We start from the raw sequence: 23337 nt of genomic DNA, 5'->3' as shown, positions 1-23337 counted from the left end.
TCTGCGTGCTCCGCAATCACAGCTGTTCCACGACATTAACATCATAAACGTTGCACGCACCTTATTTCCCTGATTTTGCCTTTAAAGGAGGCAGAGGCGCACACGGGCAGCGTGGCAGAACTGCCGCCTTTTTGTTTACGCCTCGTAATCTACACAGCATGTGTAAATGTAGCTTCTTAAGATTGCAAGATTAACCCTCTCGTGTCTCAGCGATGCCTCGATCTGCTCCACTTTCAGGGCCCACCTCCTCCATGTCGAGTCCGGCCTGCCGCAGGTTGGCCATGAAGGTGGACCGCCACTCATCGTGTTTGCCCAGTCGTGCTCCTTCGCTGTCCTCGTACACCAGCACGTAGTCTGCAATCGCGAGGGAGAGAGGACGTCATCCTGCGCGCGTGGCCGTTTCGGCCGAAAACGCGCCCTGGAGATTTCCGCTTGGAATTAGTATTATAAAGTTAAAGTGACCTGTGAATTGGCAAATAATGTATAGCTGAATTGTGCATTCGGAGGGAAAGAGAAAGCACCAAAAAATGCACAGAAAGAAAAGTGAATGTGGACACTTGTATGGGCCAGAAACTAACAACCGTAAAGGTTCGATCTGATTGATAAGTTTCCATTGGTTTATTTCGCACCAAAACAAGATAATTGACATGCAAAATCATCGCCACTGGATTTTCACTTTTCGTGCTGATGGCACTGTGACAAGGCCCTCGACCCTCATTCGTTTCTATATGTAGCTCTTATTAACGCTATCGACGTTGCCCCGTGCCACCCGCCGCACAATTAAGAGGTGAAATGTAGGGCAGGAATAGGATGCGCAACAATTTCCACGCAAAGGACTGGGATGCGGGGTAGTGCTGGGTTAAATTACTGGTGGACGTGCCGCGACTGCCGGCGCCAGCTGCAGTCGGGGCCGCGACGGTTGCATTCGGCCCCCGCATGCTGCAGGACCTCGTCGGCACTCACCGATCCTTCGCTTTCCGTCGCGGAAGAACAAGGGCGCCTGGTTCTGGACGGGCCCCATCACGAGACCATGATCGCTGGCCTGGGACTCCAGCTCGTCGTCGGCGGCGTTCTGCGCACGAGGTCGGCCTCCGCTCAGCTTCTGCTCAAAGACGCCAAGCTGAAACGCCACTGCAGCCAGCGCGGGGGGGCCGCGTGTAAGCCACCGCGCACGCCTTGGCACCGTACGTGTATCCACCACTTACAAAGGCCTCCCGAGTACAATTCTGCTATACTGCACAGAACAACACCCTCCGCATGGACATTCGCACGCGCACAGCGTATACCGTGGGAGACAATATATAGACCCTGTCCAAGATCCTGTAGTTCGCGTTCGCCCTCCATGCAGTCCTGCCATCACCACTCATCCGGCAGGTGATGTACGAGGACCTGGGAACTACCGCGAACCACCCGAGCTGGTTAGGCCACACGGAAGGAAAAAATAATTTCATTTCTCTATTTATCAATAGTCTTGTGTAGTTCATTTTAGCGAGACACGCGATAATGTATCCAAGCGATGTCTCATGTCTTTCGCGCAGGGATTTTTAATTACTGGAAGCAATTGAGCAGTTATTTTGGCTAAAGCTCAGACTCCGTCCCGCTCAAATTTTGCAAGGTGATTGTCTTCAGCAGACTCTCTAGCCAAATTCTGTGGTAATTATCCCTGTTTCTTTGACATATCCCTTTGGTGGTTTTAGTAATTAAACCCCCATGAATTTATTTGATTAATTACCTTATACAAATGAACTGGCTTTATGATTTTATAACTTAAACCGTATTGCAGGAAAATCTCACGCTCGTATATATGCTGCAAGATAAAACGAATCCAGATACTGACTGTGCAGAGGCTGTCAACAAAAGGCAGTAGTTCTTTGCAACCAGAAAACTAACCTATGAAATTATCAGGGTATCTATGCAATTGCTCTTCGTTGGCAGCCTCAGCGCAGGCTTATTTTCGCAGTTTTTAATTATGTTTCAATACGAACAAGTGATTTTTTTCTGGGATTAATTATTGTCAGTGAGCGCTCGTCATGTGCCGTCATTCGCTCTTCGTCTGGTGTGATTTTTAACCACAATCAATCTTAAACAATGCAAGCCAAGTTGCTGTGGCAAAGGGGCCCAACTTCGCAGCTAAATGTAACAGAACGCCCGTTCAGTAGACGCCCATAACTGCCTCACTCAGGAGGGGTATACCGCTATTCCGCGTGTATGAAGAACAACAGTCATGGGACATCATGATTAAGCAAAATTAAGTGGGCGCTCTGCTTTGGGATATCCGACATTCTACAAATGCTGTCCATCGGCTCTTTATCACTCGGTGAAGTCAAAAGAAAAAGATGAAGTTGTTCCACTGCGTTTACCGTGAATGGTATTTGTCTTCTACATCTCACATGCAGATATTAGACTCGTGTGTTTCTACGTATCATTAGTTGGCACAACTACATGCTTCCTTTGAGTAAGACTAATGGCTGAAAATACAGTATATATGAATTGCACGATTAAAATATGCATACCAACAGATCATGCAGGAATGATCTAAGCGAGCTACAGAACTGTGCTGCGGTCGGTGCACGTTTGTCGTGACTTTTAGGGTTAATGAAGGAGACGAAAGCAACAAAGCCAGCAAACCACAGCTGTCCTGCAATGTTCTCGAGCGACTGAACTTTCGCCACGCGGTTGTCTACAAATGTCGTTCCTGCGCTTCGCGTTACGTTTACAGCACCGCGAAAGCGAAGGCCCTCGAAAGCACCGCGTGGCCTCTAAAATGCGAGCACTCGACATTCTTTTCTTAGTGGATCTTAGGAAGAAAATTTTCATTATGGTATCCCCGTGTGTCGCCCTCCATCCAGAACCAAACCAAGCTTGCTGTAGCAGTGCCGGCTATCTTGCAATAACGCCTGCTGCAAGCGGCGCCAGATGCTACGGACTGTGCCTGCATAAAGTTCAAGTAACAATCTTAGAGGGGAATAAATTTTGTTTACATTGCTTAAGACTATACTTGCAAAATTAGACGAGAATATATACATTTCTTTTACGCCTGCTTCGTTTAGAGCCAATTTGTCCATTCTCTGTTCGTTTACGAAGAGCCTAGCGAGACGATTCTCGCCATGTTGTAGGCATTGGTGCCAGCCAGACATCGAGAACATGGTAGTGCAAACAACGAGAAACATGTAACGCGCGCGAAGCGTGACTGCTTCATCATTCGCCGTGGCTCCTTCCACGGCGGCCTTTGCACGCCTGGAACCATGTTCACAAAGTCGTTTGCGCACGGGGATATGAGTGACCAGCCAGGCGTGGGAGCAGATGACAAAACTGAATGCGCTAGCCAACAAGATTTTTGCAAGCGAAAATGTCGTTCAATGCGGCCCGAACACGTTTATTTTGCTGGAATTGGCTTAAGCGTCAACTCCACGGCGCCTGCAGTGTCACTTTTTACAGCAGAAATTCTGTCGGAGCATACTTTTGAGCCGATTGTTGATTTTCTGCGTCATTTTAGTCGACTGAGAGCAGTTACTTCAGTAATTGCACTACAGCTTACACTAACAAAATGCCTTAAGCAGATTTCGTTTAATGGGAGCTTGCATTTCACATATGAATTGAATAAGATGACTCGAGATGGTCACCTCAGCTACGTTGCACTAAAATTAGCTGCCGTCGCAGGACTAACTCACATAAACGAAGATATTCTGCCTACCAAATCTAAAATCCTGATATACAGCTGAATATTATATTCACACCTAAGCTATTGCCACTTTGTAAAGGGAATTATTACGAATACGAACTTAAATAAGTTTCATGCACTACAGTAACAAATAATAATTATTATAATAGTAATAACAACTTGGAAGCATTGACAATGTTTCCTGTTAACCGTGATATCTTCTGGAAAGCCAGAACGAAGGTAAAGAAGGAGGTTTATCGGTTTTGTTAGAGGAAAGGAGGCGAGATCTTCGTGAAAAAGAACGAAACAGCGTCTCTTGCTCGAATTGGTAAACAAGCAGACGTGGAAAACATTGCTTAGCCAACATGCCTTTTTCTTTCAGTGAACTACCGGACTTCAGTTTATTTAAAACAGAATTTCCGTGCAGTTCTGATAAAGATTTTACTGTTATGAGCGTTAATATTCGAAGTCTGCGAAAATACTGGGACGAATTTAAATTTCTGGCTGAATCGGCAGCTAACTTTGTAGACGTGTTTTTGATAACAGAAATCAATGTTTCCCAGGCTTGCCTTGATGCATTTACCTTGCAGGGCTTCTCCGCACACTTCCTCACACGAAGCGGGCGTCGAGGCGAAGGTATTGCTCTCTTTGTAGACGACAACTGTGAAGTTTCTTCTGCTGATGCATCTTTTGTACATGCCGAATCTATGATGGTCAAAGTTTGTAAGAGGTCATTATCTGTCCATATCTTATCGATTTATCGACCACCCTCATGCAGCCTTTCACGGTTTCTTGTAGAGCTTGAGGAAGCTCTGCGGTAGCGGAGCTCAGTGGACCAACTTTGCTTGATCGGAGACTTGAATATCAATATTTTATGCCCTGAAAAATTGACTGAGTATTTATCTACGTTGTCCGCTTATGGTCTGGAATGTACAATTGGAGCTCCTACTAGAGCGTAATTAGTTAATAATAGCCTAGTGCAATCTTGTTTAGATCACATAGCGGTCAGAGCTCCCAGCTGTTCTTTTAGGTCTTGTACTATTCTACAAAGGTTGGCGGACCACTATTTTGTAGCATGCCGTCTTGTATTAGCGCACGCGTCTGGAACTCCGTCGGTGGAAACTGCATCTAAGCAGCGCAAATACCTTGTCCATATTGTTAATCAATTCATGCTTGATAAGCTTATCGCTTCGTTTGAATGGGCATCCTTAACCAAAGAAGATTCGTCGGGCAAAGTGTATGAAAGGTTCTGTACGCAACTGAAAAAAATTGCGCTACGTTGTACACGGCTGATAGCTAAGCCGATAAGAAAGAGTCACTGCTCGATGAACACAGAAATTCTTGCTTCCATTTCGTATCGAGACACCTTGTGGAAACGCTGCAGAAGAAATGCCAGAAACCAAGCACTGCGCTTAGAATACAAGTCTGCAAGAAATAGAGTCGTTGCTCTTGGCGTGGCGCCAAACGCTGTTATTTTTTTTAAATAAATTCTAACAATCTTCAAATCATGTAATCAAAACTTGGTCTTTGGTAAATCATCTCAAATGAGTGCGTTCCAGTAAACGGTCAGTTTTCGGTGTTTTTCAGCAACCTCCCACATCAGTGGCTGATGCTTTCAACAGGCACTTTGTCAAAGCGTCCCAAACAGCTGTCTATGCACCCACAAACATTCGGTCGTTATGGCAATCCGTATATGCGTCAGCTTTTCTTTTCAGAATTTTGAAGGGTGATCTGGAAGAAATTATTCAGTTTCCATCCTAACGAGCCCACTGGATATGATGGAATATCTTTACACACCATCAGAAGAAATTTCAATGGGCTGTCAGATGTTATCTTGTATATACTGAATGGTTTTTTGGAAGGTGACGAAATTCCAGAGTGCCTGAAAACTGCAGTTGTTTTCCACTACACAGGTCAGGGAAGAAAGATAGTATTGAAAACTGTTCTATATTGCCGGTTATTGCTCAGGTCCTAGAAAAATTTATTTTCCGCACTATGTCTTCTTTTCTTAACAAAATTTTCATCCTAACTGATCGACAATTTGTCTTTGTTTCAGGGCGTGGTACTGTGGCACTGCTTGAGGAATTTTCAGATGAACTGTTCCCGGCACTCGATCAAAATCTTTTCACGTGTGCGCTATTCTTAGATGTAGCGAAAGCGTTTGACACCCTGAAACATCAAATCTTGTTAAGTAAACTGCATTTTGGGAGATATCGTGGGCCTTTTTATAACATTCTCGAAAATTACTTGAGTAACAGATTTCAAGTGGTCGCTACCGATGATAAGGGCGTTTTTAGTTCTAAGCTGTCAGTGAAAGCTGGAGTTCCTCAGGTGTCCATTTTATCGCCATTGCTGTTTAATATCTTCGTTAATGACTTTCCTTTGGCAATTTCGATATGTTCTGTGTTCCAGTATGCAGATAACACTGTGTTACTGTCAAAACACCTTTCTTACAAAATGTCCACTGATATGTTGCAAAATGACGTGTACAAGGCAATGCTTTGGTTCTCTAATAACGGAATTGTAGTTAATGCCCAAAAAACGCAACTTGTTTGTTTTCGCTCTCCACTCAAGACTACTGTCATTAACATGCCTCTCTACTTATGAGTCAGACTGTGGTTCTTGGCCTATTCAGACTGATTCTTCACCTATTCCATACGTGGATATCTCGGAATCTATTTCGATAGTAACTTCACTTATCACTTGTTTGTTCTAAACTGAGGTCAGTAGCTTGGCTTTTGCTTAACATCAAAAGTTTCGCACCCTTGTCTGTAAAAAAGATGATTGTGCATGCTCTGGGTTACAGTGTGCTGAGATACGGTATCAGTCTTCGGCTTCTGTCCGGATCGTTGGAGATGCAGGGTAGACAGAATTATAAAAAATATTCTTAAATATGTTGCCTACAATTCCCCAACAATAACAGCGCCAAATATATTTCGTGCACTTGGTCTACCAAATTTTCTTTCATTGTTTATAGAAACAGTTGTCGTCAAAGATTTTTGGAATTCCTCATTCAAACAAAAAAGTGCCGCCACAAGAGAACTTAGCAAACACGTCCGGTATGTAGTTCCTCGTTCAGCCACAAGGTATGGTGCCGCCAGACGCTGTGCATATGTGCCGGACATATTTAACAAATTAGCAGATGAAATTTTTTATGGGACATCGAAAATTACGCTGAAAGAAATATTAAGGCAGAGATGGTGAAATTAAGCTCCACAACGCTTTTTGCATCATAATAGTTACTTCAACTTCCTTCGTTTTTAAGTAGTGTAAACAAATGTTATATTGTTCTTCTCCATTTTTTTTGTTCCTCCTTTTTTTCTTTTACATGTCTCATCAATGTATGTATTTTTTTGTTCTTTTTCGCCATGTGTATCATGTTCATAGGCACGGTCCCACAAGCCAACTAAGGCTTAGACCGGCCTGTTTATGTTGTTTTATGTTGTTTTAAAAAATAATAATAATTATTATTATTAAAAAATAATAATAATAATTGCCATCAAAAACATAAAACAACATAAACAGGCCGGTCTAAGCCTTAGTTGGCTTGTGGGACCGTGCCTATGAACATGATACACATGGCGAAAAAGAACAAAAAAATACATACATTGATGAGACATGTAAAAGAAAAAAAAGGAGGAACAAAAAAAATGGAGAAGAACAATATAACATTTGTTTACACTACTTAAAAACGAAGGAAGTTGAAGTAACTATTATGATGCAAAAAGCGTTGTGGAGCTTAATTTCACCATCTCTGCCTTAATATTTCTTTCAGCGTAATTTTCGATGTCCCATAAAAAATTTCATCTGCTAATTTGTTAAATATGTCCGGCACATATGCACAGCGTCTGGCGGCACCATACCTTGTGGCTGAACGAGGAACTACATACCGGACGTGTTTGCTAAGTTCTCTTGTGGCGGCACTTTTTTGTTTGAATGAGGAATTCCAAAAATCTTTGACGACAACTGTTTCTATAAACAATGAAAGAAAATTTGGTAGACCAAGTGCACGAAATATATTTGGCGCTGTTATTGTTGGGGAATTGTAGGCAACATATTTAAGAATATTTTTTATAATTCTGTCTACCCTGCCATTGCCTTGGCCATTCCAATGTCTTGGCCGCCATTGGAATCTGAACCTGGCAACGTTTAACGTTAGAACGCTATCTAGTGAGGCGAGTCTAGCAGTGTTATTGGAGGAACTAGAGGGTAGTAAATTGGATATAATAGGGCTCAGTGAGGTTAGGAGGACAAAAGAAGCATATACAGTGCTAAAAAGCGGGCATGTACTGTGCTACCGGGGCTTAGCGGAGAGACGAGAACTAGGAGTCGGATTCCTGATTAATAAGGAAATAGCTGGTAACATACAGGAATTCTATAGCATTAACGAGAGGGTGGCATGTCTTGTTGTGAAACTTAATAAGAGGTACAAAATGAAGGTTGTTCAAGTCTACGCTCCTACATCTAGTCATGATGACCAGGAAGTCGAAAGCTTTTATGAAGACGTAGAATCGGCGATGGGTAAAGTCAAAACAAAATACACTATACTGATGGGCGACTTCAATGCCAGGGTAGGCAAGAAGCAGGCTGGAGACAAGTCAGTGGGGGAATATGGCATAGGCTCTAGGAATAGCAGAGGAGAATTATTAGTAGAGTTTGCAGAACAGAATAATATGCGTATAATGAATACCTTTTTCCGTAAGCGGGTTAGCCGAAAGTGGACGTGGAGGAGCCCGAATGGTGAGACTAGAAATGAAATCGACTTCATACTCTGCGCGAACCCTGGCATCATTCAAGATGTAGACGTGCTCGGCAAGGTACGCTGCAGTGACCACAGGATGGTAAGAACTCGAATTAGCCTAGACTTGAGGAGGGAACGAAAGAAACTGGTACACAAGAAGCCAATCAATGAGTTAGCGGTAAGAGGGAAACTAGAGGAATTCCGGATCAAACTACAGAACAGGTATTCGGCTTTAACTCAGGAAGAGGACCTTAGTGTTGAAGCAATGAACGACAATCTCATGGGCATCATTAAGGAGTGCGCAATAGAAGTCGGTGGTAACGCCGTTAGACAGGAAACCAGTAAGCTATCGCAGGAGACGAAAGATCTGATCAAGAAACGCCAATGTATGAAAGCCTCTAATCCTACAGCTAGAATAGAACTGGCAGAACTTTCTAAGTTAATCAACAAGCGTAAGACAGCGGACATCAGGAACTATAATATGGATAGAATTGAACAGGCTCTCAGGAACGGAGGAAGCCTAAAAACAGTGAAGAAGAAACTAGGAATAGGCAAGAATCAGATGTGTGCGTTAAGAGACAAAGCCGGCAATATCGTTACTAATATGGACGAGATAGTTCAAGTGGCTGAGGAGTTCTATAGAGATTTATACAGTACCAGTGGCACCCACGACGATAGTGGAAGAGAGAATAGCCTAGAGGAATTCGAAATCCCACAGGTAACGCCAGAAGAAGTAAAGAAAGCCTTAGGAGCTATGCAAAAGGGGAAGGCAGCTGGGGAGGATCAGGTAACAGCAGATTTGTTGAAGGATGGTGGTCAGATTGTTCTAGAGAAACTGGCCACCCTGTATACGCAATGCCTCATAACCTCGAGCGTACCGGAATCTTGGAAGAACGCTAACATAATCCTAATCCATAAGAAAGGGGACGCCAAAGACTTGAAAAATTATAGACCGATCAGCTTACTGTCCGTTGCCTACAAAGTATTTACTAAGGTAATCGCAAATAGAATCAGGAACACCTTAGACTTCTGTCAGCCAAAGGACCAGGCAGGATTCCATAAAGGCTACTCAACAATAGACCATATTCACACTATCAATCAAGTGATAGAGAAATGTGCAGAATATAACCAACCCTTATATATAGCTTTCATTGATTACGAGAAAGCGTTTGATTCAGTCGAAACCTCAGCAGTCATGGAGGCATTACGGAATCAGGGTGTAGATGAGCCATATGTAAAAATACTGGAAGATATCTATAGCGGCTCCACAGCCACCGTAGTCCTCCACAAAGAAAGCAACAAAATCCCTATAAAGAAAGGCGTCAGACAGGGAGATACGATATCTCCAATGCTATTCACAGCATGTTTACAGGAGGTATTCAGAGGCCTGGAGTGGGAAGAATTGGGGATAAAAGTCGATGGAGAATACCTTAGCAACTTGCGATTCGCTGATGATATTGCCTTGCTTAGTAACTCAGGAGACCAATTGCAATGCATGCTCACTGACCTGGAGAGGCAAAGCAGAAGGGTGGGTCTGAAAATTAATCTGCAGAAAACTAAAGTACTGTTTAACAGTCTCGGAAGAGAACAGCAGTTTACGATAGGTAGCGAAACACTGGAAGTGGTAAGGGAATACATCTACTTAGGGCAGGTAGTGACCACGGATCCGGATCATGAGACTGAAATAACCAGAAGAATAAGAATGGGTTGGGGTGCGTTTGGCAGGCATTCTCAAATCATGAACAGTAGGTTGCCACTATCCCTCAAAAGGAAAGTGTACAACAGCTGTGTGTTACCAGTACTCACATATGGGGCAGAAACCTGGAGGCTTACGAAAAGGGTTCTGCTGAAATTGAGAACGACGCAACGAGCTATGGAAAGAAGAATGATGGGTGTAACGTTAAGGGATAAGAAAAGAGCAGATTGGGTGAGGCAACAAACGCGGGTAAACGACATCTTAGTTGAAATCAAGAAAAAGAAATGGGCATGGGCCGGACATGTAATGAGGAGGGAAGATAACCGATGGTCACTAAGAGCTACGGACTGGATTCCAAGAGAAGGGAAGCGTAGCAGGGGGCGGCAGAGAGTTAGGTGGGCAGATGACATTAAGACGTTTGCAGGGACAACATGGCCACAATTAGTACATGACCGGGGTAGTTGGAGAAGTATGGGAGAGGCCTTTGCCCTGCAGTGGGCGTAACTAGGCTGATGATGATGATGATGATGATGATTATTATTATTATTATTATTATTATTATTATTATTATTAAATAAAACATTTCTATAGCAATGAAGAGACAGTCCCTCCGAACACCTCATTTACCCGCACTTCTTTCTCTTTGCTCTTCTTTTCTCCTTCCTCGCGCTGCAAGGACACGATGCAGGGACCCGGTGCTGAAGGAGCCAAACGATATTAGTATGAAAAAAAAAATGCCATGACATGACATCTTTGTGTACTGCAACAGCTTCAAGAAACTGCTACTTGCCGTCACAGGCACACTTATAACAATCGTAGTCTCACCACATGCTTGAAATGAACCACCGGTGCCGCATGGCTTACCTTAATAACTAAATTTCTTCGGCCCTTGATGTATATTTCTTCGGAACCGCCCGCATTCACAATACAGTTCATAGTGCTCTAAACCGAGGATCCGTTATTACGTGTTACATACTGACGCTCGAGGATGTCACGTTCTGCGAGCAAAGATAAGGCTAGTGTTAACGCACGCGTAAACACTGACAGGAAGCGGTAGACGCCGCACAATGCATCAATGCCGCCGCATTTCCGCACAAAACTTTTCGTCTAATTCACGCTGAGCCTGATTGAAGAAGCCTGAAATCTCTGGCGTTATTCTTTTTTCAAGGGCATTGGTTCGGAATGTATAAATGAGGTGGGTAGAGTATTAGGCGATTGCTCAGTCGAATTTGTCGTTCTTGCTAATGACGCGGAATATAGCTACAAATAAAGTCCATGCAATACACCTGGTACCTAAGTCACAACAAAGAGCTCATTACAGCTGGAACTGCAGGTGCGTCAGGATTGAAACATCCATGCTTACGGCCCACGCCCACTTTGCTCGCCGACAAGGCTTCCGCTGGAAGGCTGCGGCCTTAGGTATAGGAGAAGACAGGTGTTGTTCCAAGAATAAGCGCCGACGCTGTTGTAACACGAGTGTCTTGTAAGGAATACGCAAGCACCTTCGCTCGATAACTTTCCGAAAAGTGATACTCGATGTTCACGATTGTCCTGCAAAGTCGCTTATAGCAATAGTGCTTCATCTTACCGAGTGTCATCTGCGATGAATCCGCGTATACCACCGCGACCGCAGCGCATACTGTCGGTGCTCCTTGTGTGCATGTTTTTATTCAATATCACGACGAGGCCATTCTTTGTCCTCTGTGCAGTAGCGCGCTCGGTCGATAGGACGGCACGTCAGCACGTCGGTTTTTCTTCGTTAAAACTACATAAAAAATGCACAACGAGCTAAGATAGGTCTTAGACACGGAAGTGACGCAGCAAAGAAATAACGCAAGAACACGGTGGACTTTTTTTAGTCGCAAAATTCTCATGGATTATAGCTTGATCAAACCGCTTTAACTGCCAATATATATACGTATATATGAAGAAGGAAAGGTGAGGGAGATCTCTGTCGCAAGGAGTTAGCGGACAAAAAAAAAAAGTAATGAACGCCTTTAGTTGGGGGTGCCAAGTGAGCGCGCGGGATCGCGAATCTAACTAAATGGACACACAGAAAAATTGAAGTATGAAGTTCACAGCTGACTTACAGTTTGTTACGTTCAGCAAAAAATGAAGGCTGTCCTAATTCGCCACAGTAGAACAAACTCTATATATCAAACCTCAAGCTTGGCATGGCTCCCCAAGACGCGACCATCACTTGACAAGGATCTCCTGTGGTGCGTAAGAAGACAGGTCTATCCTTCGTTATGATTATTATTTTGATCCCGAAGAAGTTTTCGGAGACTGTGTCAACAGCCCGAATATCTTCTGTAGCCCGTACGCTACTGTACTTGTATGCCCGCTTTTCCTTCTTCCTTTAAACTTTATTTTACAGTGCGCTCTTTAACGGCTCCTTCCCAGTCACCTACTGTTTCCACTTTGGCTGCAGGAAAAATAATCAAGGCGTGCGGGCGTTATCAAGTTTCGCTCCATGCGTGAAAACATTAACTGAAATTTTGGCAACCATACAGAGCAATAAAGGAGCCAGCCGTGGTGATGCTGTTTTACTGCGTTGTCATAAAAATTCTGCGACACGATGTCGTCAGACTCGGAACGGACATCTTGAAACAGTAACTGATTGGCGGCTGTATAGGAGCGTTACTCTGCGACCTGATCGAACATATCTGTTCGGTATCATGTATCTGGGAATAGTATTTTGCACCAATTATAAATTGCGTTCTGCTTCATTCACCTAGAAGGCCTAGAGGTCTGCAGTCATATCGCCCCCCCCCCTCTCTCCCCCTCTCTCTCCTATGTTGTACGAGTGCAATCGATGTGGTGTTGATTCTACAGTGTCGACGCGTCTGCAGGATCGCTCTTTCAACGCACGTAATGTTACGCGCGCACGTCTCGTCGCGGACTGCGCAGCTCGCGCCGCGCGGTGCCGCGTCCGCCCCGCCGTGGACGCGGCACGCAGCGCGAGCGGACCAGCAGCTGCTCCGCGCCGCGCTTCTGTCGAAGTGAGCGACCGCGGGCTTGTGCAGCTGCGCCCTTCAGGCGCACGCGTTTTGCATAAATCTTCTTCAGCCCGCGCCGCGCCCCAAAGGCCTTGGCGAGCTGAGTCCCGCGAACCGCACACACTTGTCAATTCATATACCACCTTGGAAGAAACGGCATTTGGCTCTTTTGCTCAAGCACGTCGAGACTGCCCGAAGATGACGTTGCACGCGGTTCCTCGGGGAACGAAGGAGCTCCACCGCCTGTCGCCACGTGGACTCGGCCGCATATACCCAGACCGGCGTTTTATTTGTCGTAGGAGTCACAGGGTGTTTGGGAGGAAGCACCGTACTGAAGGATAAGTGAGTGGTTGAAAAAAGAAAAAGACAGGAGGAGGCTGAGGAGTGCAGCACGTAGCATACGAAACACTTTATCGACACTTTTCAAACTGAAAGAGGCTCTCGTGTTAGAAGGCGATCTGCCTTGAAGAAAACGCTGCATATAACCTTGCATAAGCGTGTAGTCAGGTGCAGATAGCAAACATGCTTTTAATACGTGTCCAAATATTTTGTTAACATAACACGCCCTGTGCTGCTAGTGCAGGATCCACAACACAGGTAAACGCTAACATCACCTGTGCGCTTGTTCCTGCAAACCGGTATTACTATCGCGTTTCTCCTGTGCAGTTGATGATGATTATAATGATGATCTTGATGGCTTGATGGCATATACCCACTCACGGGGATTGGCGAAGAGTCGGATAAATATTACATAAGCGTTAAGGTAATAAATGTTAAAATCTATAATGTTGACGAATAAATTAAAGCAAGAAAAGTTCAATACAATTCAGTAGACAGTCATTCAACAAGCAAAATAAAAACGTATATATGGTATAGATGAGGCTGGTTTTTGTTTTAGTTCGTCACATGCCAACTCGCCCAGCACTTACAGTTGTTACCTAAACTGCTCGGCCGTCAACACTGCTGGTGCGTCGTTCCTGCACCAGCTTACAGCAACAACTGTGTTTAATTGGTGGCTTGTTGCTTTTGATTGGACACGCAGGACTTCAGAGAATGCAATTATCATAAAGGAAGCCGGAAGATTAACGTTCCATATAACCTTCTTCATTTAACTATAAGCGTTTCTTTAACTGATTGTAGATTCATTCAAGACTCAGCTGCAACTTTTTTATATTTTAATGTATACCTTTTTGTTGCATTACTATACACTTATCTCCTTCGCAATAAAATTACCGGCAATACTAAAATAAGAATAAAAGGGTTTATATTGACGTTTTCCTATCAATCATATTGCTACGCGGCTGTTGCGCATGAATGCGACAACGGAGCGCGAAGAAGACGAGGTGGTAGCGAAGCGCTGCGCAAGCTGGCCGTCAGCTTGGCTGCTTTCTCCCATTGTATATATTGTATAAATATACGATCTTGATTTTCTTCGACCTAAGTGTAATCCCCGTTTCAATATTACCTGGTATATTGGTTACTAAGAAACTATTCGTTAAAAAAACATTTGTAAACACAGCTGATAATTGCAGGTGCTCACTGGGAAAATCCTGCCCCTTGACCTAGTGCTTACTGCAGCCGTTGTTGTTATTGTTGCTGCTGTTCTCCTGAATGGCTGTGGCGCATACCCACAGTGGTGGATTGGCCATCATCAATCAAAGTAATCGGCTGGTTAAATTAGGTGTATAAAGACAAGGCAGTTAAGAATTTGAACGTTGGAGCTTAAAAAGTAATATTTTTGTGTGGGAAAAAAGCAATCAGAAGAAAACTGTGCATTAAAGAAATCTAATAAATAAATAAATACAAGAAAGAAAGCTATGGTAGGGGGAAGGACGATCAGACTAACATGGTAATTGATTGGCTTCAGTTAGGTGATTTTGGATTGCCAAGCAAACATTCCTGTGACTGAAGCCACTTTAGTGTTCTTTTCTTCCTTTTCTTCCTTTCCTTCCTTTCTTTCCTTTCTTTTTTATTTCATTTTTGGGGCAACTATACAAGCGTCCTAATGCAACTTCATATGTTTGATTTCCACAGTGGCTGCCACCTGAACCATCACCTCAGTGACATGGTCAATCTGGAAAACCTCGGCAATCATCATCATCTTCGCGCTGTAATCAATCTAGTACACTTCGACGTTTTGTCCAACCGCTCCTTTGCGTATCTTGTTTAAGTCTACCTATTGAATCATCATCAAGTAAAGTTTAAATTCCAGGGTCTTACGTGCCAAAACCACGATGTGATTATCAGGCACGTCGTAGTGGGGAACTCGGGATTAATTTTGACTACCTGGGCTTGCTTAACGTACGCCTAATGCACGGCACCCCCACGAGCAGTTCTGCATTTCGCCCCCATCGAAATGCGATCTCTGGCGGCCTGTAATCGAAGTCGCGCTCTCGTGCATGGCAGCGCTGTGCAACAGTCGCCAAGACACCACGGCGGGTATCACTAAGTAAATACAGCACGCATGCCTTACCTTAAAGGCTACCCGTTGTTGTGGTATCCTGCCACGAGAACAAATTACCAAGGTGAGAGCTCTGTGCACTCACACGTTCGATTTAGAGGCGTCTTGCAGTCGGCTGAACGGACATGGCTTGAAAAGTGGGACACACATGCGGCCAGAGCTGTCGCGGATGGTATCGCATCAAACTTCCGCCCTTTGCCAGTAATCTAAATGCCCTCTTTTCACTTCTGTGTATACTGCACCCATTCCGCTCACTTTCCCACAGGCCTTTATTGACGCGTGTAGATCGTGTTCCCTTCTTTTGCGTGTTAATCTTAAGGCATTTAATTTTTATCTTTGGTTCATTTATGCTTCGCCTGTAGATCAATTCGCGCATGGCCCCGGTCCGTTGGTTTGTTTATTGCGACTCGTCCTCGTCTCTAAGCAGTTCCCTGATTTTCATTTTTTTTCTTTCTGTTTTATCTGTTTTATTTTTTTTTTGGGGGGGGGGAGGGGGTTAAAGCTGAAACGGATGTAGTCCCTACAGTAGCTCGATCTGCACGGCTAGAGCCAGCTAAAGCCTTTTATTTATTTATTTATTTATTTATTTATTTATTTACTTTGTTATTGCGCTTATAATGTGTACGATACCTGGTTTCGTATTTACCCATGTGAACGCTTTCAACGGGTGCACGCGAAATAAGGCATAGGCACACACGTGACACGACTGTAGCTTGATAGCGGGGACAAGCACGTCCACGTCCACGTCAAAAGGCGGAATAAAAGAGGGAACGAATAAGAAAAGAAAAAACTATACGCAAGCAGAAAGAAATGACGCCGAATTAGGACACTAAGAGGAGCTCACAGATCAACGCGGGAGGGATAGTAAAATGTTTCCTTTCTCTTCTTCGTTCCTAAGCACAGGCTAAGCCCGTAAACGTGCATTCAGGCGCATGCAAATAGGCAAAGGTCTCGAGGCGTTTACGATCCCCCAGCAGGCACCTTTGGCGCCCAAGTTCGCGGCCTCGACGAATCTGTAACCGAGAAGACGGGGTCTGACGATAGTACGGGGTCACGTGTTTCGCCGAAAGGCAGTGCCGTTTCTTTTTTCTTTTCGCTCCCTCCTTCGGGGCCTTCGACGACGTTCTCTCGCGAGCCGGGGCCAAGGCGACAGCGCCGGAGTCCGTCGCCCGCGAGCCATGCTTTCAGTCGAAGCGGTTCCGCGTGCCAGATGGCCGTGGCTCTTTGTCACAGCGCAGCTGCGTTCGTCGGCGCCCGGAGCGGCCCGACGCTCGTTGCGCCCAGGTGACACGGCCAAACGCGCCCGCGGCCGTCTTGTTTACACGTCCGTGTGCGCGCACGCGCGCGCTCACGTCGGCGAGAGACGTCGCGCCGGCGCCGGAGACCCGGCATCGCGTGCAGCGCGCTGGCGATCCCCGAGGGACGGGGCGAACCATATATCCGGAGTGCTCGTGCATAGGTTCCGAAGCACTCCCGCTTGCAATTAGCGTAACGCAAAGCGGTAAACAAGGGTAAAGAAGGCACGGCAAGGTATGTGGCGGGGCAGTGAACGGTGCGATGCAGCAGGATACTGCAGGAGATATGTCGTCGTCGTCGTCATACTCATCATCATCAGCATCATCAGCATCATCACTTTATGTCCACTGCCCCCTAGGACGAAGGCCTCTCCCAGAGATCACCAATTAGCCCTTTCTGGCAGCAGCCGATTCCAAATTGTGCCTGCAAGTTTCCTGGTTTCATCACACCACCTAATTATCTGCCGTCCTCGATTGCGCTTCCCTTCTCTTGGCACCCATTCCACAGCTCTAATAGATCACCGCTTATTTGCCCTACACATTACATCGTTTGCACAGATCCAATTTTCCCCCTCTTAATGTCAGCTAGAATATTCGCTACCCCCGCTGGCTCTTTAATCCACACCGCTGTCTTCCTTTCTCTGAATTAACGTGACGCCTAACATTTTTCGTTCCATCACTCGTTGTACGGCCCTTAACTACATCTCCAGCATCTTTGTTAACCTCAAAGTTTCTTCCTCAAGTGCTAGTACCGATAGATAGCAATGAATGTACACTTTTCTTTTCAACGACAGTGGTAAACCCCTAGTCAAGATTTAGTAATGCCTGCCGTACGCGCTCCAAACCATTTTTATTCTTTAAATTTCCTTCTCTTGATCAGGGTTCCCTGTGAGTATTTTACCAAGATAAACGTACTCCTTCACCGACTCTAGAGGCTGACTTGCGACCATGAATGGTTGTTATCTTGCCCAGCTATTGAACACTACCTTTGTCTTCTGCATATTAATAATTTTCAATCCTACACTTACACTTTCCCGGCTAAAGTACTCAATCATTTGTGGCATTTCGTTCCCAGGATTGTTTAACAGAACAGTTTCGTCTACAAATCGTAGGTTGCTAATATATTCGTTGCTCATACTCACTTCTAATTATTCCTATAGACTAATAACTTGAATACTTCTCAGCCTGCAGTGAATATCGTTGGAGAGATTGTGTCTCTTTGGCATGACCCCTTTCTTGACTGGCATTTTTCCGATTTTCTTGTACTGCACTATGCTGGGGTCAGCACAGAGTATGGCATCTATTAAATTTCTTTTTTACCTATTAAGGCTTTCCAGATATACTTTCTGCTACTGTGCTTCCTGAACAAAGTATTCATTATTCGAAGTCAATTCCTTTCTGCGAATTCTACCACCATCTCTCTTCTACACTTTTAAAAATATTTACAACCTTCGGGGCTTCTTTTCTACCACAAAAATAATCACCTGCCTTGCTTGCATTTCCTTTCTTGAAACATCTGCGCTCACTATATTTCTTGTCGAAAATTCTATGTCAAGATGATAACGCGCATGTCGTTCCTGACCGGGCAGTATCAGTCTCGCAGCGTTAAAGAAACGAAATGCGGGAAAAATAGAATATGATTATTGTTGTGGGACAATAAATGCCCCAAAGGCTGCCAACTTTTTGAAGAGTGCGCTATTTCTAGAGTCGATGCCGTAGTTACCGATTACTTGTTCCCCAGCCTGCTTTTTCTCCCCTTTAGCATTGCACAGTTCTCCGACACGGATGTCATGACCAATTGACATACGAAGTCGGGAAACTTTACCATGATGTCCAACAAGAAGGTCACAAGGTCGTTTTTCAATGGGCACCTGGTCACTGCAGAATCAGTGGCAATGATTCCGCCGATAACGCTGCTCGCACAGCACATCAAGGAGAGCACAGCGTTTCAATTCCGCTTTCGAGGACTGACGCTGCAAGGCAGCTTCGACACCTGGCACGCAGTCTCACAGTGACCGAGTGGAACTCGCCAAACCTACGACATACGCGACTGCATCGACTAAACCCCTCCCTGCAACTCCGACCTCCACTCGGACTTCCTCGACGTGAAGCTGCGCTTCTCTGCCGCCTTTGGTTAGGAGTGGCCTTCACAAAGGCATACTCTACATTAATTGGAGTGACTGACAGTGCAGCATGCGAGGTCTGTGGCACCGAAGAAAACATCGACCACCTGCTGTGCCACTGTTCAAGATATGCCCCAGAGAGACAAGAACTTGCCAAAGCTTTCCAAAAACTGGACAATCGGCCGCTTTCTATGCAGGTGCTGCTAGAACACCGCCCCCATCGCCCGTCGGCTCATAAAGCGGTGAAGGCACTTTTGTGTTTCTTAAGGACTACGGGTTTGTGCGACCATCTGTGACTATTAACGCGATTTCTGTAAGACCACATGCGTCAGCGAACTCGCCGCAATTTTCTTCTTTCCTTCCCTCCTCTCTCTCCTTGTGATCTTTGTTTTACCCTTTCCCATTCCCCCGGTGTAGGGTAGCCAACCGGACGTTATTCTGGTTAACCTCCCTGCCTTCTACTTTTCTCTTTCCTCCTCCTCCTTAGCATTGCAGATTCCCATAAGTACAGTATACTGAGTTGACACGCTTCCTAGTGCTAATTCAACATCCTCATAAACCTGTTCTATTTCATCATCATCATGAGTGGACATTGGCGTGTAAGCTTGTACTGTCTTTAATCTATATATTATTTAACGTTATTGAGACGATTGCTACCCTTTCATTAATACTGTAGAATTCATCAATGTTGCCCGCTATGTACTTATTAATTAAAAATATTATCCTGTATTATCTCTTATCTAGAAGACTTCTGTAGCAGATGACGTGGCCATTAGCCAGCACTGCATAAACCTCACCAGTTCTCCTAACCTCAATAAGGTCAGTGATATCAACGGAAATGCCCGATAATCCTTCAAACAGCGCAGCTATGCTAGCTTCGCTCGAGAAGGTTCGCGTGTTAAACGTTATCAGGTTCAGTTTCCAGCGGCGTCCTGCACAGATTCAGAGATTCTTAGCACCCTCAAAGTGGCGTGGCAAGTCTGACCACCGCATTGATCAGGTATTCCACAGCCTCTCGGAACTGATAGTCACGATGGCGGTAGTAACCCCATAGTGCGCCAGGAAGGCCAATTGCTCTTCTGGCGAGGGAGTGTCATTGAGGGAGCTCAACGAGCGTTCTTAATTTGGTTGCACCTGGGCCAGTAAGCTCCACTGTTTCTCGGCAATTTATTATCTTCCTTTGCCGGTTTTTATACGCCCTTTGAAGCCCTAAAAATGTAGTGGCGTAGACGAAGGTTTGAACTTCAGCCTCTGAGCACAGAAAATTACGTCATATAGGTTAAATTGTGCCGTTTAACGTCCCCAAATTGCTCGTATAAATGTAGGGGACTCCGTAGCGGAGGTCTGCGGATTAAATTTGACCAACTTCGCTTCTTTGATATGCATCCAAATATAACTACACGAGCGCATTTTTCTCATTTAGCCGCTGTCGAAATGCGACCGCCGCAACCCTGCAAAGCCACAGAACCACCGCCGCGGACGTAATATAGCTCAACAGGACAAACAAACAAACAAACAAACAAACAAACAAACAAACAAACAAACAGACAGACAGACAGACAGACAGACAGACAGACAGACAGACAGACAGACAGACAGACAGACAGACAGACAGACAGACAGACAGACAGACAGACAGACAGACAGACAGACAAACAAAACTTCTTTATGAATACAACAAGGTAACTGATAGTTATGTGTCCGTTGAATTACGAGTTTGCTAGATCAGGCATCGTTCACTAAAAGTCAGATCTGAAAGTTGACTAGTATTTCGCGTAGCAGAAAAAGAAAGTGGAATGTGTATGTCTCGTTATCTATTCTAAGCCATTTTAATAAAGGATAACATTACATAACCTCGTTGCCCGCTTCTACCTCCTCATGGTTACCTTTAAAATGATCAGAAACAGCTTGCGCATACACTTATATATTGAGCAAGCAGCGTGTGCATGTTTCACATGTTTTTGTTGTGTTTATTTAGCCTCCTTTGTAACCGCATCGTCCTTCAGAGCTGCCCGGTATCGCGACAGTTCGCAGGAAACAAGTGCTCTTTGGAAAGCGTCAAAGGCTGCGCATTTCTCGTATTTAGCGCTGTGGTGCCTGCGTGATTACAGGTGTGTGCAGGGCCGTAGACAGGGGAATATATTTCGTAAGGGTAGTTATTTTTAAGATTTTATTGATTTATATTTTCTTTTTATGTGTCTATCTTACCTTTATTTTTTATTTGTATTTCTCTTCTACTCTGCTCCTTTTGCACGAGAGGTACGCCGAACACGTACATATTTATACTGATGGATCGGCAACTCTCCAGTGTTCCTCTGGAGCCGTGGTCTTCCCAGCGAAAGCCACCACGATCAGTTTCAAGACATGTCACCCAACGACACCGATGGCCGCGGAACTTGCAGCCCTTCGCGCTGCACTTCGTCTCATCAGCCAAGAACAACCTCGAAGATGGTCAATATTCAGTGACTCGAAGGCTGCACTGCAATCTCTGCTATCGGCCCTGCGGCGCGGACCACACGAACAACTGGTATTTGAGATTAGAGAACTCATTCATACCTTAACTGATAAAGGACACCACGTGACATTTCAGTGGCTTCCAAGTCACTGCGGGGTCATAGGGAACGAACACGCTGATAACGCTGCTCGGTCGGCTCTTCAAGGGGACGAAGAGGAGCCGATACCGTTATCAAGGACAGATGCCGCTCGAAAACTTCGATTGATCAGCCGTGACATCACGTTCTCCTTGTGGAACGCTGGAAGTTTTCACGACTCCCGACTCCACAATCTTGACTCTTCTCTACGCCTTTGTATTCCACCTGGACTCTGCCGTCGCGAAGCTACCCTGCTTTGTCGACTATGGCTAGGGGTGGCTTTCACCAAGTCTTTCGCTTACCGAATTGGATGGGCCGACGACGCCTCGTGTGAGGACTGTGGTGACGAGGAGACTTTTCAACACCTTCTTTGTGACTGTCCTCGATATAATTTACAGAGACAATCACTCGCAACCGCGATAGCGCGCTTTGACCAAAGACCTCTCACAGAGGAACATATTTTAAAATACCGCCATCATAAGCCTTCGCAGCAGAGGGCGACGAGTGCACTGTTGCGGTTCTTGAGGGCGACAGAATTGGACAGGCGGCTGTAGCCTGAACAGATGTTGACAGTGCTTCAAGTGTCACTGTGCTGTGCGATGACAGTATTCAGTGACAGTGACCGACTGTGATTGTGTGTCTATTCTCCTTCCTTTCCTTATCTCTACTTTTTTACCACTTTACCTCCCCCTCCCCTCTCTCCCCAGCGTAGGGTAGCCAACCGGATCTTTTTCTCTGGTTAACCTCCCTGCCTTTCCCCTTTCCTTTCTCTCTCTCTCTCTCTTCTACAAGCCCTATCTACTTACAGTTTATTTTTCAATGGTATGTGCACTTTCCTCACCTGCCGTGGTGACGTAGTGGCTAAGCCCGAGGGCGCTGGTTCAAACCCGACCGCGGCGGCCGCATTTCGTTCGGGGCAGAATGCAAAAACGCCCGTGTACCGTACGTTGGGTGCACGTTAAAGATCCCCTGGTGGTCGAAATTAATCTTGAGTCCCCCACTACGGCGTCTTTCATAATCACATCGAGATTTTAACACGCAATATCCCAAATCTTAATTTTGATTTTCTATGTTTGCCGTACCCACGCTGTTACATGGCCAAGACGGCCAACAGTATCTGGAAGTTAAAAAAAGAATGGCGGATCCCACGCACTGTGGGAATCGATGCGAGAGAAGCTTTGTATGCCTTGTGTTTGACTGACGATAACTAGCGGTGATGTTGGCGGCGAATGTGCAGTTCATTCAGCGTTTACTCCAATACGAGAATGATGAGTTGACGTTACGCGTTACCTTGCATGCACCACTGCTTTTTATCTGCGTAGTCCACAGAACACAGAGAGAGACGTGTTTGCTCGATGAGTTGTTGTGCGTCATTGTTCATAATGTCTGAGAGGGTTGAGCATTATCATTGCCTCACATGGCACATCGCATCCCCCGTGGCAGTAGTATTAAACGTTAATTCAATTATGGAGTTGTACGTAATTCAATTATTATGATTGTATGATACATTGCATACATACATTCGCGGTCCCCACCACGTTTCGCTACGTAGCGAAGACGCTCCTGTTCCGCGCAACGCTTCTTTCGGGCCTGGGTGTCCACGACGCTGAGTGCACGTTTTCGAGCCATTTTGCTGGCGCGTGTTTACGTGCTCTTTCGGCACACATGACCAGCACGCTGTTGAGACGCCAGCTCCAAGCACTCTCTTGAGGCTGTGGACTATCGTAATGTTTACACTATCACAGCCCTGCACGCGACCTCCACAGCTCA

At 45.2% G+C, this 23337-nt stretch overlaps 1 protein-coding gene across 5 annotated transcripts in view; it reads right to left on the bottom strand.

The window, feature by feature from the left end:
- LOC126520156 (anoctamin-7-like) overlaps positions 1 to 23337 on the bottom strand; it is a 130266-nt gene that overhangs the window by 38064 nt on the left and 68865 nt on the right. For 4 of the 5 annotated variants that reach the window (XM_050169227.3, XM_055065572.1, XM_055065571.1 and 1 more), the window contains 2 exons: positions 964 to 1072; positions 245 to 354 (listed from right to left, as the gene is read on the bottom strand). In XM_050169227.3, coding sequence (XP_050025184.1) covers positions 245 to 354; positions 964 to 1072 — 219 coding nt within the window. Of the gene's footprint in view, positions 1 to 244; positions 355 to 963; positions 1132 to 23337 lie in introns of all 5 variants that reach the window. The other variant, XM_055065573.2, reaches the window with a different exon arrangement.

The sequence above is a fragment of the Dermacentor andersoni genome, chromosome 3 (genome assembly GCF_023375885.2).
Source record: "Dermacentor andersoni chromosome 3, qqDerAnde1_hic_scaffold, whole genome shotgun sequence".
Classification (NCBI taxonomy): domain Eukaryota; kingdom Metazoa; phylum Arthropoda; class Arachnida; order Ixodida; family Ixodidae; genus Dermacentor; species Dermacentor andersoni.
The sequence above is the reverse complement of the archived record's forward strand: the minus strand, read 5'-3'. Positions and strand labels throughout refer to the sequence as shown.